Source organism: Peromyscus eremicus, chromosome 7 (assembly GCF_949786415.1).
Source record: "Peromyscus eremicus chromosome 7, PerEre_H2_v1, whole genome shotgun sequence".
Lineage (NCBI taxonomy): Eukaryota > Metazoa > Chordata > Mammalia > Rodentia > Cricetidae > Peromyscus > Peromyscus eremicus.
Window position 1 is genome coordinate 50204683 of NC_081422.1, and position 14547 is coordinate 50219229.

The window sequence follows — 14547 nt, forward strand, 5'->3', positions numbered from 1 at the left end:
CACTCTCACGGGCAAGTTCTTCTATCCTGTTCCTGAACCTTTCCTTCACTGGGGCTGGAACCTATTTCCTCAGGATTGCAACATGGACTGAAAACAGACAGCTCTCTAGGACTTCCCTGAGACTCTAGCACCAGATTGGGACTGCTTTAACATTCAGTCTCATGGACTGAACAACTACCAGATCTTTGGCTTTTCTGTCAGGAGACAGCCATTGTTGCACTATCCAGACCACAGCCTGTAAGCCACTTTAATATACACACACAAACATACACACACACACATGCACGCACATACACACACATACATATATATTTCATTCTGTTAGTTCTATTCCTTTAGAGAAGCCTAAAACAAATAGCATCATGAAAATTTTTCTTAACAATAAGTAATAAATATAATAAAAGAAGTACATGACATGCATTAAAAACTATAAAATATTTCTAAAGCAAACTACACAAGGCCAGATGAATGAAAAGACATTTTCTATCCATAGCTTATGATATGGTTCTCAATTACAAAGATATATAGTTCAGGAAAGAGCACTTGCCTAGCACATCTGAGGGAGGCCCTGGGCTCAACCACCAGTACTAAAGGCAAAAAACGAAGTTTCTTTTTTGTGAAAAGCCAATAAAGAAATCAGCTTAACAGAAAACCTTCCCTGACACTGTCATCCCATTAGCAAAGTAATTATTCCCTCTTCCATGGTACCTCTATACCTAGTATACATTTTCCCCTGGGATTTTATGATTTGCCACATGGTAAATAATAATTAAGTTATTAATTGTTAATAATATTAACAGCCCTTGTCTTGAAGAGTTGAGATTTGTGATGCACACATGCTCCTCATTAGAAAAGGATATGTATTTTCATGACTTCACACCAGCCAAAAAGCCTTATTTGTAGTACTTAAAGTGATCACAGCTAAAGGTACGTAAAACAGATACGGTTAGTCTCCATTCATTTAAATACTACAAATTTTTTATGTAGCAAAATTTCCACAGTTAAGGTATTTTACCAAGAAAGAACTAAGATAGATTGATTCTTCACAATAAGGCAATCCTTCCCCTAATGCTTCCTCCATCATAGAAACAGTGGCTGCAGAAATTTAAAGCTAATCAAGATATCTGATGATACTGCTCAATAAATGATATGTCCCTCTGGTCCTAAGTGGTAAGTTTTTTTTGCACCCCATAAGCTTCTCCACCAACACAGCAATCCAAATCAAACCAAATCGGACCGAATTAGAAAAGCCCTGGTTTAATGGGTTAAGTGTTCCTGGGTAGTTCTCTGGCCCCTCAGAGAGGAGAAAGGAAAGAGAGACAGGAGAACCACATGTCTGTTTTCTGGGGTGCAGTTTAAATACCCTATGGGAGTGGTTCTGAGCCTCTCTGGGGAAGGAGCTGTGTTTGGTGGGCTTTGAAGGGGCAGGTTTAAGGAAAGAGATGGGGGAGGGGAGTTGAGGTGGATCTTCCAACAGAACATTCCAGACTCTTTGGACATAGGGATGCCCGGGTACCAGGGGCTGAGGTGGAGCTCCTACCCAAACACTAAGGAAAACGACTGTCCAAATCTTTATTAACGATTTCAATAACATTCTTTTTTGATCAGAAGAAGGAAAATTTTTGTCAAAGCCAATTAGAAAACAACAGATGGCCGGGCGGTGGTAGCGCACGCCTTTAATCCCAGCACTCGGGAGGCAGAGCCAGGCGGATCTCTGTGAGTTCGAGGCCAGCCTGGTCTACAGAGTGAGATCCAGGAAAGGCACAAAGCTACACAGAGAAACCCTGTCTCGAAAACCAAAAAAAAAAAAAGAAAAAGAAAAAGAAAACAACAGATGACAATGTGTCACAGCAACTCAGTGTATAATCCAGTTACCCTTAGTTTGCCCTTCTAGGACAAACGCTGACTACCTTCTCCATTCCCTACAGTGCTGTATTATTTCTTGCAACCTTGGGAACAGAGACTAGGTTTTATTTTATTTATTTACTTACATATTTACTTATTTTATTTATTTTATTTTCATCCCCCAACTCAGAGCCTGAGATATGAAGGTGTTCAGTACATGCTGAGCAGAATCCTACCTGCACAGCTTCATCACGAGCTTGCTTTTCTTCTTGTCTTCTCTGACGCTCTTCCTGTAATTCGTTAAGCCTCTGCTCATATTCCTTCAATTTTGATAAAACATCATGACGTTTATTCTGAGCTTCAAGGGTATTTATGAAGGCGATCTCATTTACCTTCATCGAGAATGAAGAAGGAGTCAGAACCAAATTAATTCTTAAAAGAGAGAGAAAAGTATGTACGTGCCGCAGTTGTCCACAAAGCACCTGGGGCTGGAGTTAGAGGAGTCTGTGAGCCACCTCTGTGACCCTGGGAACCAAATTCAGATCCTCTGCAAGAGCAGTGTATATACTCTTAACTACTGATCCACTTCTCCAGCCCTCAACTCAATTCTTATAAATATAAGAAATTTAACAGTGATTTTACACAGTAATATTTAAACCAGCAGTAAGGCACAGAAAAAAACAACTGATAAGTTTCTCCTACCAGTATTTGCATCAAAGTACGCCAATGTATATGACAAACCCATAGGCTTTAATAAGAACTAATTTAGGAAGCTGCCATTGAAAATATTTTTAAAACGGGAAACAATTTAGTATTTTAGAGACTATTTACAAAATTTTGTTTAATTTTGAATTTGAATTTGTAATGATACAAAACAGGAGTACATACAATTACGTATGTTCATATTATTCTAATGATACTTTTATTTTTAAATCTGGTGTATAAAATAATACATTTCATCATATCTGCAGGTAATGGAATTTTCATATTCATATATCATTACATATTATTCTAATTGATCCTCTCCCCCAGACCTTCCTTGTGCCCAGTACCCACCACTGACTGGTTGTTTCCTTCCCTCATTCAGATGCTCTCACCATCTACTTTCATGACATGCATTCCATTACCATATCTTCTTCTCTTAACATCTCTCTCTCATAATCCCCTTTACAGTTTCATAAACTATTCACAAACAGAACTTTAAGTCAAGATTTTATACATGAAAGTTTAGCTAAATCGGGCTTCTTTAATTTAATGGTTTCCAGTTCTATCCATTTTCTGCAAATGTCATGATTTCATCTTTCTTTATGGGTGAATAAAATTCCATTGTGAGTATGCACCAAATTTTATTTATCTGTTCATTTATTAACAGACAATTAAGCTGGTTCCATTTCCTAGCTTTTGTGAAAATGCAGCAATAAACATGGATGTGCTGTGGAATAATCCTCTTGTACACTGTAAAGATTTGTCACTCAAATTGGTTTAATAAAACACTTAATGGCCAGTAGCCAGGCAGGAAGTGTAGGCCAGGTGACCAAACTAAGGATGATGGGAAGGAGAAGGGCAGAGTCAGGAGTCACCAGCCAGATGCAGAGGGAGCAGATGAACATGCCATGCTAATAAAGGTACCGCCATGTAGCAAAGCATAAATAGAAGTATGAGTTAACTTAAAATGTAAGAGCTAGTTAGTAATAAACCTGAGCTATTGGCTGAGCATTTATAATTCATATTCAGCCTGAGTCAGTGATTTGGGACTAGGCAGTTGGGACATGAAAACATCTGTTTACAGGGATATGCAGATATCTCTGCTATCTTACTGTTCAGCCTAAACCAACCCTACTACCACCACTGAGCAAGAGCAGAAGAAGCAAAGCTGTGCAGCTTTTGTCTCCCCTCTTCACTTGCTTGTGGATTTCCAACGCTCTCTCTCTCTGGAAGAGAGTCTACTCCTAAAACGAATTCTGTTATTTATTGGTTCAAAGCAGCCAGAGTGCAGCTTGTCATTTTAACTGGAATCCCTATCTGATATAATGAATTTTAGATAACAAAAGTACAGAATTTTTTTTCTTTTATGTATACTGAAAGTAACAGATACAATAGATTGTACTAAACACCAGTGTTCAACTTTACACAGAAGCAGGAACTCTAGAAATCCAGACTGGTAAAACAAAGCTTAGCTCAAGCTAGTCTATACATTTCAGAGCCAGTGGAATGTCTTAGCAAGATGCCAAACCTGACCGCCTGAGTTTGACTTCCTGGACCACATAGTGGAAGAAGAGAATTGACTCTCACAGTTATTTAGTTGTTCCACTAAACTATCTCATGCTTCTAGAGGTACTTTTAAAGTACGTTTCTCATATAACTATCTTTCAAACTACTAAAGGACATGACAAACAAGCATATGCAATAAAAGCATATTCATTCTATATCAGGTCTCATGTGTTAAGTGTAATCATTACACGGAAAAAGGAATGAGATCTAATGTTCTATGCAAAATTATGATTCAGTTATTATTTTAGGAATTTTGTTACAATAATGGAAAACTAACTAACATGAAATTGAACAAATATAACTCAGAACTCTCAGCATGTTCCATAACTTTCATAACCTTAAAATCTTCTATGAAACAAACACTCTCATTTATTCTGAACCCTGCAATTTTCTTAAAGTTACTTTTACTTCATTTTTTTCTCTTCAAGTAGAAGTATAAATTTGATATTTCTAAGAAATGTATATAGTATAATGCTTCTGCATAAAGCTGTCTACTTATACAGTATGAAAACAATTGTGAAGCAATGTGTGAAAGAGTATTTCTAACTAGATAGTATTACTGTTTCTGATGGTGAGATTTTTAGCTGTTTGCTATATAGCTAAAATTCTTTAAAATAACAAAAAATTATAGATGATAATAAATCATTGTTCTGAATATAAAATGATACTGAAGAAAGCCAGAGTAATACATTTACATTGAAACCTAAAAACAAGGCCAGCGAGATAGTTCAGTGGATAAAGCACTAGCCACAGAGGCCTGGTGACTTGATGAAATCATTTGAAGCACACGTAAAAGTAGAAGGAGGGACCGGCTCTACACAAACATCATGGTACATACACATACCCATACACAATAATAAATATTTATTTAAACTTAAAGGAAGGGCAACATCCATGATGGTTCTTAACCTGAACAGTATTACAATCACATCTTTCACAAACATTACTTTGGAACAAGCAAGGGCTGACTATGAGATACAAGATTATGGATGAACTGAAATAAGCCCCCAGAGAAGTGAGAAAAGATTAGCTTTATCTTATTGTGTTGTATGTGTATTTGTATTCCTTATAATTAAAAACTGGTTTGTAAAAAAGCAGTAATTGTTTATAGTACACTATTAATAATCATCAGTCAAAATGTGGAGTTCTAGAAAATCAGATGATTTTAGAGAAAGGGGAGGATTGGAATGGAGAACAGATGAGTCCCATAACCACTAAGCCATAAGGCAGCTTAGTCTAGGACTCAGTGGAGAGTGTGAGACTGAATATTCACATTTAGGATTTACCACAGTGACACTAGCTGAAACAATCATAGCTGCTGTGACACTGAATAAAAAGAACAAGTGAAGAGAAATGAATTCACCAAAGAATCAATGTCCTGGCCATACTAGTTAAATTCTGTCAGCCTTTTTGATCAACACAATTAATTTACCAATTAATATAGATACTGGAATATCTTATCAAGTTGATGATTCATAATTAGATTTCCTAAAAGTCTAACCAAGACAAGAATATTCCTTCTTTTTCATAGCTCAAAAATGACTCATAAAAAGATTTGCAGACCCTGGTGAGAAATGTATGGGGATTTTTTTTTTGATGTTGCTTAATTTTTATCACAAATGTAGCCAAAGTCATAATCCAACTTAATCCATTTATTCCTTCACTCTGCTATGTAAACTAAAGATGTAACCTTTCCATAAATTTCAATATTGCATTTTTTTTTCAAGACTGGGTTTCTCTGTGTTGTATTGGTGCCTGTCCTGGATCTCGCTCTGTAGACCAGGCTGGCCTCGAACTCACAGAGATCCACCTGCCTCTGCCTCCCGAGTGCTGGGATTAAAGGCGTGTGCCACCGCTACCCAGCCAAAATTTTAAAGTCATATGTATAGTTGGTTCATTAACATTAAATGTTTTTAATATATGAGAACTAAATTTTGAATAAGCTACAAGGTTCACTATCTGGTAGAAGTAATAGGAGCTTTTTACTTAAAATGTGATTGTAAACAGCACGGCTACTTCACATGTCCTAATATAACAATATAGCTTTATGTCTGTCAGGTAGCAAAATACTGAAAGATGGTAGGGTGTTATTAAAGAAATATGTGTGTGTGGACATATTTTTCTATACCACCTGAATTAAGTGGCATGGCAAGTGTTAGTTGGTCAATTAGTTTGATTCTTTGAATTTTTTCAGAATAGGCAAATCAAAATTTGTACAATTTTCATGTACAAAATGAGGCAAACCTGAAGGAAGGAAAAAAAAGGGGATACCCCAGGTCAACATATCCTGTTATGGAAAGACCTCAGAATGAAAACAAATGTATAGAATAAGATGTCCTGTTAGCACTGATGGAATTATTCTCAAGTCTACAAAATCTCATATATGAAAATGATGATATATTGTGTTCTCATGAGTTCCACTTCATTTCCCCTCATTATTATTACAACTGCCTTCATCCCATAAACTTTTCTTCTCTTTCCTACTTTTCCTCTTTTTCATTTCCTCATGCCTCCTTGTAAAATTAAATTATCATGAGCACATTTAACTTTATTATTTTTTGTGAAGTAGGGGAGTGTTCATGTGTTGGTGTGTGAATATGGCACACTTGTGTTCAGGTTAACCATGGGTATCCATTGGGAGCTATGCATTTGCTTTTTTGTTTGTTTATTACATTTATTTATATATGTAGGGCTGGGGTCACATGCCACCATGCATATGTGGAGGCAAGAGGATAACCTGCAGAAGTTGGTTCTCTCATTCTATAGATGATTTGGGACCCAGGGACTGAACTCAGGTCCCAAGAGGATAACTTGGCAGAAGTTGGTTCTCTCGTTCTACAGATCATTTGGGACCCAGGGACTGAACTCAGGTCCTCAGGGATGGCAGCAAGTACTTTTATCAGCTGAGCTGTCATGCATGACAGCCCAAGCTTGCTTATAAGGCAAGGTCCATCTCTGGAACCTAGGACTTACTGATTATGATAGGCTAGCTAGTGATGTGCTCAAGAGACCTGCTTGTCGCCACTTTTCCATGCTTGGATTATGAACACACACTTCAAGATCAACTTTTTCTCTTTTCCTTTTTTTTAAAACTGGTTAATTTCAAATTGGTTGTGGTTATAATCTTAGTTATTACATGATGCTGGAGCTATAATTAATCAGTCTCATAGAAGACTACTTTAGGAACCTTCTTATCCTATAAATTGGGCATTACATACATTATAAAATTCTATGAAATATATGTATAGTTGACTCTTGAGGGCCTAATTACAATGTACTTACATCACCTCCCCTCATTCCCTCTCTTCTCTACCCTATACACTCTCAAATTCATGGCTTCTTATTGTTTGGTTATTATAGATAGATGATAGATAGATAGAGATAGAGATAGAGATAGATACATCCTACATATATGTTTGTGCACCACCTGCATGCCTAGTGCCTACAGAAGCCAGAAGAGAATGCTGGAGTTACAGACTATCATGAACTACTATGTGACTGTTAGGGAATTGAACCTGGGTCCTCTGGATGAGCATCCAGTGCTCTTACCACCAAACCATTGCTCTAGCCCTATTGTTTACACACACACACACACACACACACACACACACACACACACACACTAATAATGAATATGATGATTATGATGATGATGATGATGATGATGATGATAAATACTTAAATGCAACCTGCTGAGTCTGTTTAGTATTGTTTGTATATAGTTTTATTTTTAAAGGATTTTTACATGGGTACTGTTGATCAAACTTTGATCCTCATGCTTCCTAACCCATTTATTAATTTTCAACATCCTAATTTTATAGAATTTTTTTGTTCTTTGCTTTTTCAATCATTATCAAATGTAAAGCTTTAATTCCTAATTTTTAAAAATATACTTAGGGGCTGAAGAGACAGCTCAACTGTTAAGAGGAAGTTCTATTTTTATAAGGGGCCTGAGTTTGACTTCCAACCCCCATGTCAGGTAGCTCACAACCACTTATAACTTATAACAGCTCCAGGGTTCCTACAACTTCTTCTGAACTCTGACAGGAACCTGCATGCACACATGCACAAAAAAAAAAATAAAATAATATTTTTAATATACAAAATATTTAGTTTGTTCCTGTGCTGTTGTTATTGCAGTATGCATTCTAATTCCCGAGTGCTAGTGGGGCATGAAGTGAACTTAAGATCAGAAATGTGTTCACTAATAAGACAGTCATAGAAAAATGGTAGAGGCAGCTGAAACCTGAGTTTGGCTCCCCAGAATCCATGTAAAAAAGGCTGGGCATTGTTTCTTGTGTTTGTAACCAAGTTCTAGGAAGACATATAAGACAGGCAAGGTCTTGGCTCTCAACTAGCCAGCCTAGTTCAACAGATAAGCTTCTAGGTTTATTGATTTTACACACATGCACAGAGGTATGTGTGCACCAGCCTGGATACATATACACACCTACATAAACATACACCAATAAATGGAAGAGATATCTATTCTAACAAACATACAAATGGCAACAAAGAACCAATGTGAAATAAAAAAAAATTTTTTTTGAGAAAACGAGGCAACTGAGTCCTCTATAAGTCTACAAATACTCAATAACAAACTCTAAACATACCATAATAAATAAAGTGAGAAACAATATAAAATACCAAGTAAGAAAAAAACTATCAGGGACTGAAGACAAAATAAGAAACTATTGCACTTGAATAGTAACAAAATAAAATAGTAAATAGTAAAAAATAGAAACAAAAAACAATCCCAATCGTAACTTTCCAAAAGTGCTATTTAAGTGCCAAGTGTAATGGCCAAAGAAAGGATACTGGACACCAAGAGACAAGCTTCAAATAAAATTCTTTTCATTGTTACTTTATAACTTTAATTTTGCTATTATTATGAATCATGATAAAAATATCTGTGTTTTCTCGTGGTCTTAAGTGATCCCTGTAAAAGGGTCACTAGACCCCTAAGGAATAGAGACCCACAGGCTTACAAAGACAAATCCATCAGAATAAAGTGGACTTTTCAGCTGAAACCCTTAAAGCCACACAGTGAAAGCCCTGGAAGTAAATAATTGGTAAAAAAAAGATCACTATAGGGGGTTGGGGATTTAGCTCAGTGGTAGAGCGCTTGCCTAGCAAGCGCAAGACCCTGGGTTCGATCCTCAGCTCAAAAAAAAAAAAATCACTATAGGCATCAAAGTTCTCATTGAAAATCACTGGAAAATAAGGACTTCTGAAGTCACCACAAACTACAGCAACTCATCACCTAAGTTCACCCTGCAGAAAATACTGAAAGAAAATCTACACTAAGAAAAGGAAGGACATTTATAATCCTAAGCACCCAGAAAGAATAATCTCACTATAAGAATGATCAAATGTCTTTTTTCACATATCAAACAAGACAAACAAAAAGAAAAAGAACACAGAGCACTTGAATCAACCAGGCAAACAAAAGGGACGGAAATTACCATATACTATCAATGATCAGCCTACAACTCAAAGACACAGAACAGGGGTGGGAACACAACTCCACAGTAGAGGGCTTGTATGTGCCAAAGCCCTACACACACACACACACACACACACACACACACACACACACACACACACATTATCAATTTAAATTTGGGAACTGGGGATGTAGTTTAGTTTAGTAGAGAGCTTGCCTAGCATGCACAAAGCTCTTAGTACTGACAACATATAAACTGGATGTAGTGGTACATGCCTTTAAGCCCAGAACTTAAGAGGTAAAAACAGGAGGATCATAAGTTTAAAGTCATCCTCAGGTCTACATAATGAATTCAAGACTGGAAGGGGATCCCTAAGACTCTGTCTCAAAAAAGGATACACACTGAATTAAAAAAGATCGACTTGTTTTGCTTTTCGCAAGAAATACATGTTACCAGCAAAAACATACCAAGAATGAAAATGAAATGATGAAAATCATTTTCTAAGCTAATAGAACCAAAAAGTAGGCTAAAGTAGCTATATTCATATCTGACAAGGCAGACATGAAGCCCATTAGTCCGAAAAGATAAAGTCACTACAAACTAATAAAAGGAATCCTCACAAAATCCTAGCAAATATAAAGGTATACGCATCAAATATTGGCAAACCTATTTCCATAAAACCAACATTACTAGGCATTCAGGGACAAAGAGGTCCAGATACAATTACAATAGACTTTTATACCTCACTCTAATCAACAGATAGACAATCCACACAAAAACATTAAGAGATAAACTTCAGAATTAAACTGTATCGCAGTTCAAATGAACTTAGCAGACATTACAGAATATTCTATACAACAGTGATGGAATACACATTCTTCTTAGCAGCCCACACAACTTTTCCCATACATAATATGTCTCATTTTTGTTCACAAACGAAGTTAAATAACAAAATATTTTAAAACCATTTCTTGTATCTTATATCACAGTGGGATCAGGAATTCAAGGTCACCCTTGACTTCAAAACAAATTTGAGGCCAGCCTGAGTTTCCCACCTTGCTTTGAAATTTTAAAAAAAGTTTAACATGCCAAACAAGCCTTAGAAAAACAAGTGTCACGTTTTCTCTCATAAAGGGATTCTAGAAAAAAATAATTTAAATACATGAAAGTGTTACAGAAAGCTTACACAGTAGAAATAGGTGGTCAGGTGAGGGGATAAGAAAGGTAAAGGAGGAGTGGATGTGATTAAAGTGTACTACCTGAATGCATGAACATGAAATATTATCCTATATAACTAATCTATGCACTTTATTAAAAATTAAACATGAGGCCAACAAGATTGTTGGCTGGGTAAAGACACTTGCTGCCAAGATTGACAATCTGACTTTGAACCTCAACATCCATCTGTTGGAAGAAGAGAACTGACCCCCACAATGGTTCTCTGACCCCCCACATCTGTAAGATAGCATGAACGTGCACGCAAAATAAATAAATAAATGTAAAAATAAAAGCTAAACCTACTCTAAAACTGCCAACCCACTCTAAGTATTTACAAAAACTGAAAGCAAGCATCACCTAAAAGCTTTATAAATGAATTCTCATAGCAGTTATCCTTAAAATAGACAACAACCAGGAGAAAACAAACGCCAATCAACAGGTAACTGGATGGACAAACTATAGTTTTCGCATACAGTGGTATATTTCATGGCAATAAAATAGAAGAGTGACCAGCACATACAACACTATGAAATTCAAATGATGATGATGAGTGAAAGAAGCCAGAGGAAAGGAGACATTCTATAAGCCATTCATACAGTTCTAGAAAATTCAAACATCTATGGTGATAGAAAGCAGAGCAGCAAATGCACATTTACAGAGCTGAAGAAAAAGCTGAATTCCACAGATGATTTATGAATGTTCACTGTACTGATAGTTGGAGAGATATACACATGACAAAACTCATCAAACTTAGTATTGTACAGCTGCACTGCTTATTCTGTCAAGTATATCTCAATAGATCTGCTTATTATAAAGTATGAAATTGTACCTAGCAAATTTAAATAAACCAGCAAACTCTTCTGTTATTTTAGAATAAAATGATACTTGAATAAACCTGTGGTGCTATTATACACTATGAAATATACTTGGTTACATGATTATATATTTAAATACACTACACCTTAGCTTCTTCCTCTTGAGCTTTCTTCACAATTGCTTGTAGCTGTACCTCTCGTTTAAATTCAGCATGAAGTAATTTCTCTTCCATCATCCTGCGCCGTTGATCTAGTAATTCTTCCTTCCACTTTCGGACATCTTTCTCCTATGTATGACAAATTATCACATCATTAACTTCAAAATACACAGTAATTTAGCAGAAGACTAAAGGTAAATGGAAAAACCCATGAGTATGACTAATGTTTAAAAACCAACTACACGGCCAGAATACAGCTTTCATGATTCTCTGGCCACTTAATAATTGTGGACTCTAGTCAATAGTGTAGCTGATGTCTCAATTTTCTTATCTATAAAAAAGAGAATAGTACTCAGCCCTAAACAATACATTTATATCACCTCCTCTAAGGCTCAGCAATATTGCAAAAGAGGATAAGAGCTGGGTGACAGGATAAAAGCTGGGTGACGGGGGAAGGCCTGCAAAATGCTGTCTTCTGGGCACAACACAGCCACTGCAATTATGAACTTACAGCAGCTCCAGTTGCCTGCACGGGGCCTGCACAAAATTAGGTCTGTCAACAGTCAGTCATGGATGAGGAGATCATGGGACCCACCCCTCTGTGGGGAACTACTGGCTATTAATGGTCGCCTGGAAAGCGAGTCATGTCTTCAGTTGTATACCTATTTAGTGAGCCCACCAAGCTTCAGTGGATAGTTCCACACCCATGATCACATGGATGGCCCTGGTAAAACCTAACAGATCACAAAACAAAAAGACATAAATGTGAAAAATGGGACTATGGGGATAGCGTAGACAGAGGCAGAAGGGCGAAAAGAGAAGTGAGAATAATAATAATCAGAGTCCATATATACAGGTATGAACCTGTCAAAGGATAGTTATGTATGTCATTAATAAAGTAATACTTCTGAGAAAGGGGGTAAGGAAAAAAACAGTACCTAGATGGGCTATTTTGAAGATTTAGTTAAATGAATAAACCTCTCAGGACAGTGCATTAGAGGTGACTGTATTTGCAGATTATTATTGCACTGAACCATGAGACACTTAGAATGAATATTGCGTATGATATTTAGCATTCCTTATCAACTTGACTGGCTCTACAAGCACCTACGAGACAAACCGAAGGCTAGGTTAATTCTGGCAGGAAACCCAACACAACTGTGGGCCACAACAATTCAGGGGCTGGGGTCCAGGACTGAAAAAAGGAAAAAGCAAGCTGAATACTAACATTCATTTCTCTGCTTCCTGACTACAGATACAGGATCAAGAATAGCACCAGCTCCTGCCTCTATGCCTTCCACGCCATGATGGACTGCACCCTCAAACGTGAACCACAAGAAACCCCTCCATTCCTAAATTGCTCTGTCAGCATTTTGTCACAGCAATAAAAAAAATAAATTAATACATGGTGTATTTCTTTTCTTTAAAAACTTTAATATTTCTACAATAAAGAATTCTTTTTTATTCTTAATATTTCAAATAAGAAAAGTAAATGATGTATTCAGTGCCCTGGGAAATCATATTCAATAAGAAGGCAAATCTACATGAGTAGAAAAATAAGCAATGAACATGTCAGTTGGATTTTATCTAAAATTCATAATTATATGTTGAGCAACATAAACAACTATGCAAAAAATATTGCTATACTAGGAACCACTCCTTAAAGTCTGAGCTTTGAAAACTGTTCCTCATGTGACACTGAAAACACTTGTCTTCTCACAGATCCAGTTTCCATATCTGTAAAGTGATAAACACCTGTACTATGTATCACACAGTTACTGCGGTCAGATGAAACTCTTTACTTAGAACAATGTTAAAATAAGAATCTATTATAAAATTGAAAAATAGAATTTACTACTGAAATTAGAAAATATACGGGGAAGATCAAATTAAACCAAGGAATCTCCACAATTATAAAAATTCCAGCAATCTCTGAATTGTTCACACAAATACTTGGAAGTCATATTATTAATACAAATATACACTGTGTAATTTTGTTCATATTTAAAAAGAAAATATGGCTATGTTAGAATATTTAATCTAAAAATGAAGTAATATTAACTTTGAAGAAATCTACAGCATAAATTGTTTTTCATATGCAATCTATTCATTCTAAGTGACAAAATTTTAAGATTAAGGATAAAAAAAAAAGGTCACATTGTCTTCTATCCCTAGTAAATTTAACTACTGTGTTTTGAAGGATCTAATGCTAACTACCTCATTTTTATAAGCATTCTTATTATTGTACTTATTATTACTTAGGAATGTAAACAATACACTTAACCTATACATTTTAATTGTCCAAGTACTGAAAGGCATCTTTTGTCACATAGATTTTTGTCCCTTTTGTCATGTCAGTTCGTCACATGTGTGAGGGAATCAGCCTCTACGATAGCTCCCAATGATCAAGGTCAACTGTTATTAGGTTCCTTGTATAACATCCTCCCGAAATGTGTCAAGATTGTGATAAGAAAAATACAGCAAAAATTATGATATAAAGACAGCACTGCTTCCATTTTATTAACTTGCATGCATTCTCTCTCTTATTCTCTCTTTTATGCCTGATTACTTTGTAGAGGAACCACCAGTTCAGGATGAAGCCACCCAGACTGAAAAGAACACCTAGCAGGGAACTGGAGTTTCTAGACAATAGCCAAAGATGAATTAGGGACTAAGAACAACATCAGTGAGTTTGGTAGGAGCTCTCCCTTACCCTAGGTGACTCAAAGCTGCTTCACAAAACCAGAGCAAGGACCACTAGGTAGTCTATTCTTAGTTTTCCATGAAAAACAG

At 36.3% G+C, this 14547-nt stretch overlaps 1 protein-coding gene across 4 annotated transcripts in view; it reads right to left on the reverse strand.

Annotated features, from left to right (window-relative positions):
• Scaper (S-phase cyclin A associated protein in the ER) overlaps window positions 1-14547 on the reverse strand; it is a 366393-nt gene that overhangs the window by 269912 nt on the left and 81934 nt on the right. For all 4 annotated transcript variants that reach the window (XM_059267924.1, XM_059267922.1, XM_059267921.1 and 1 more), the window contains exons 15-16: window positions 11743-11883; window positions 2082-2237 (exon numbers count right to left, since the gene is read on the reverse strand). In XM_059267924.1, coding sequence (XP_059123907.1) covers window positions 2082-2237; window positions 11743-11883 — 297 coding nt within the window. The remainder of the gene's footprint in view (window positions 1-2081; window positions 2238-11742; window positions 11884-14547) is intronic.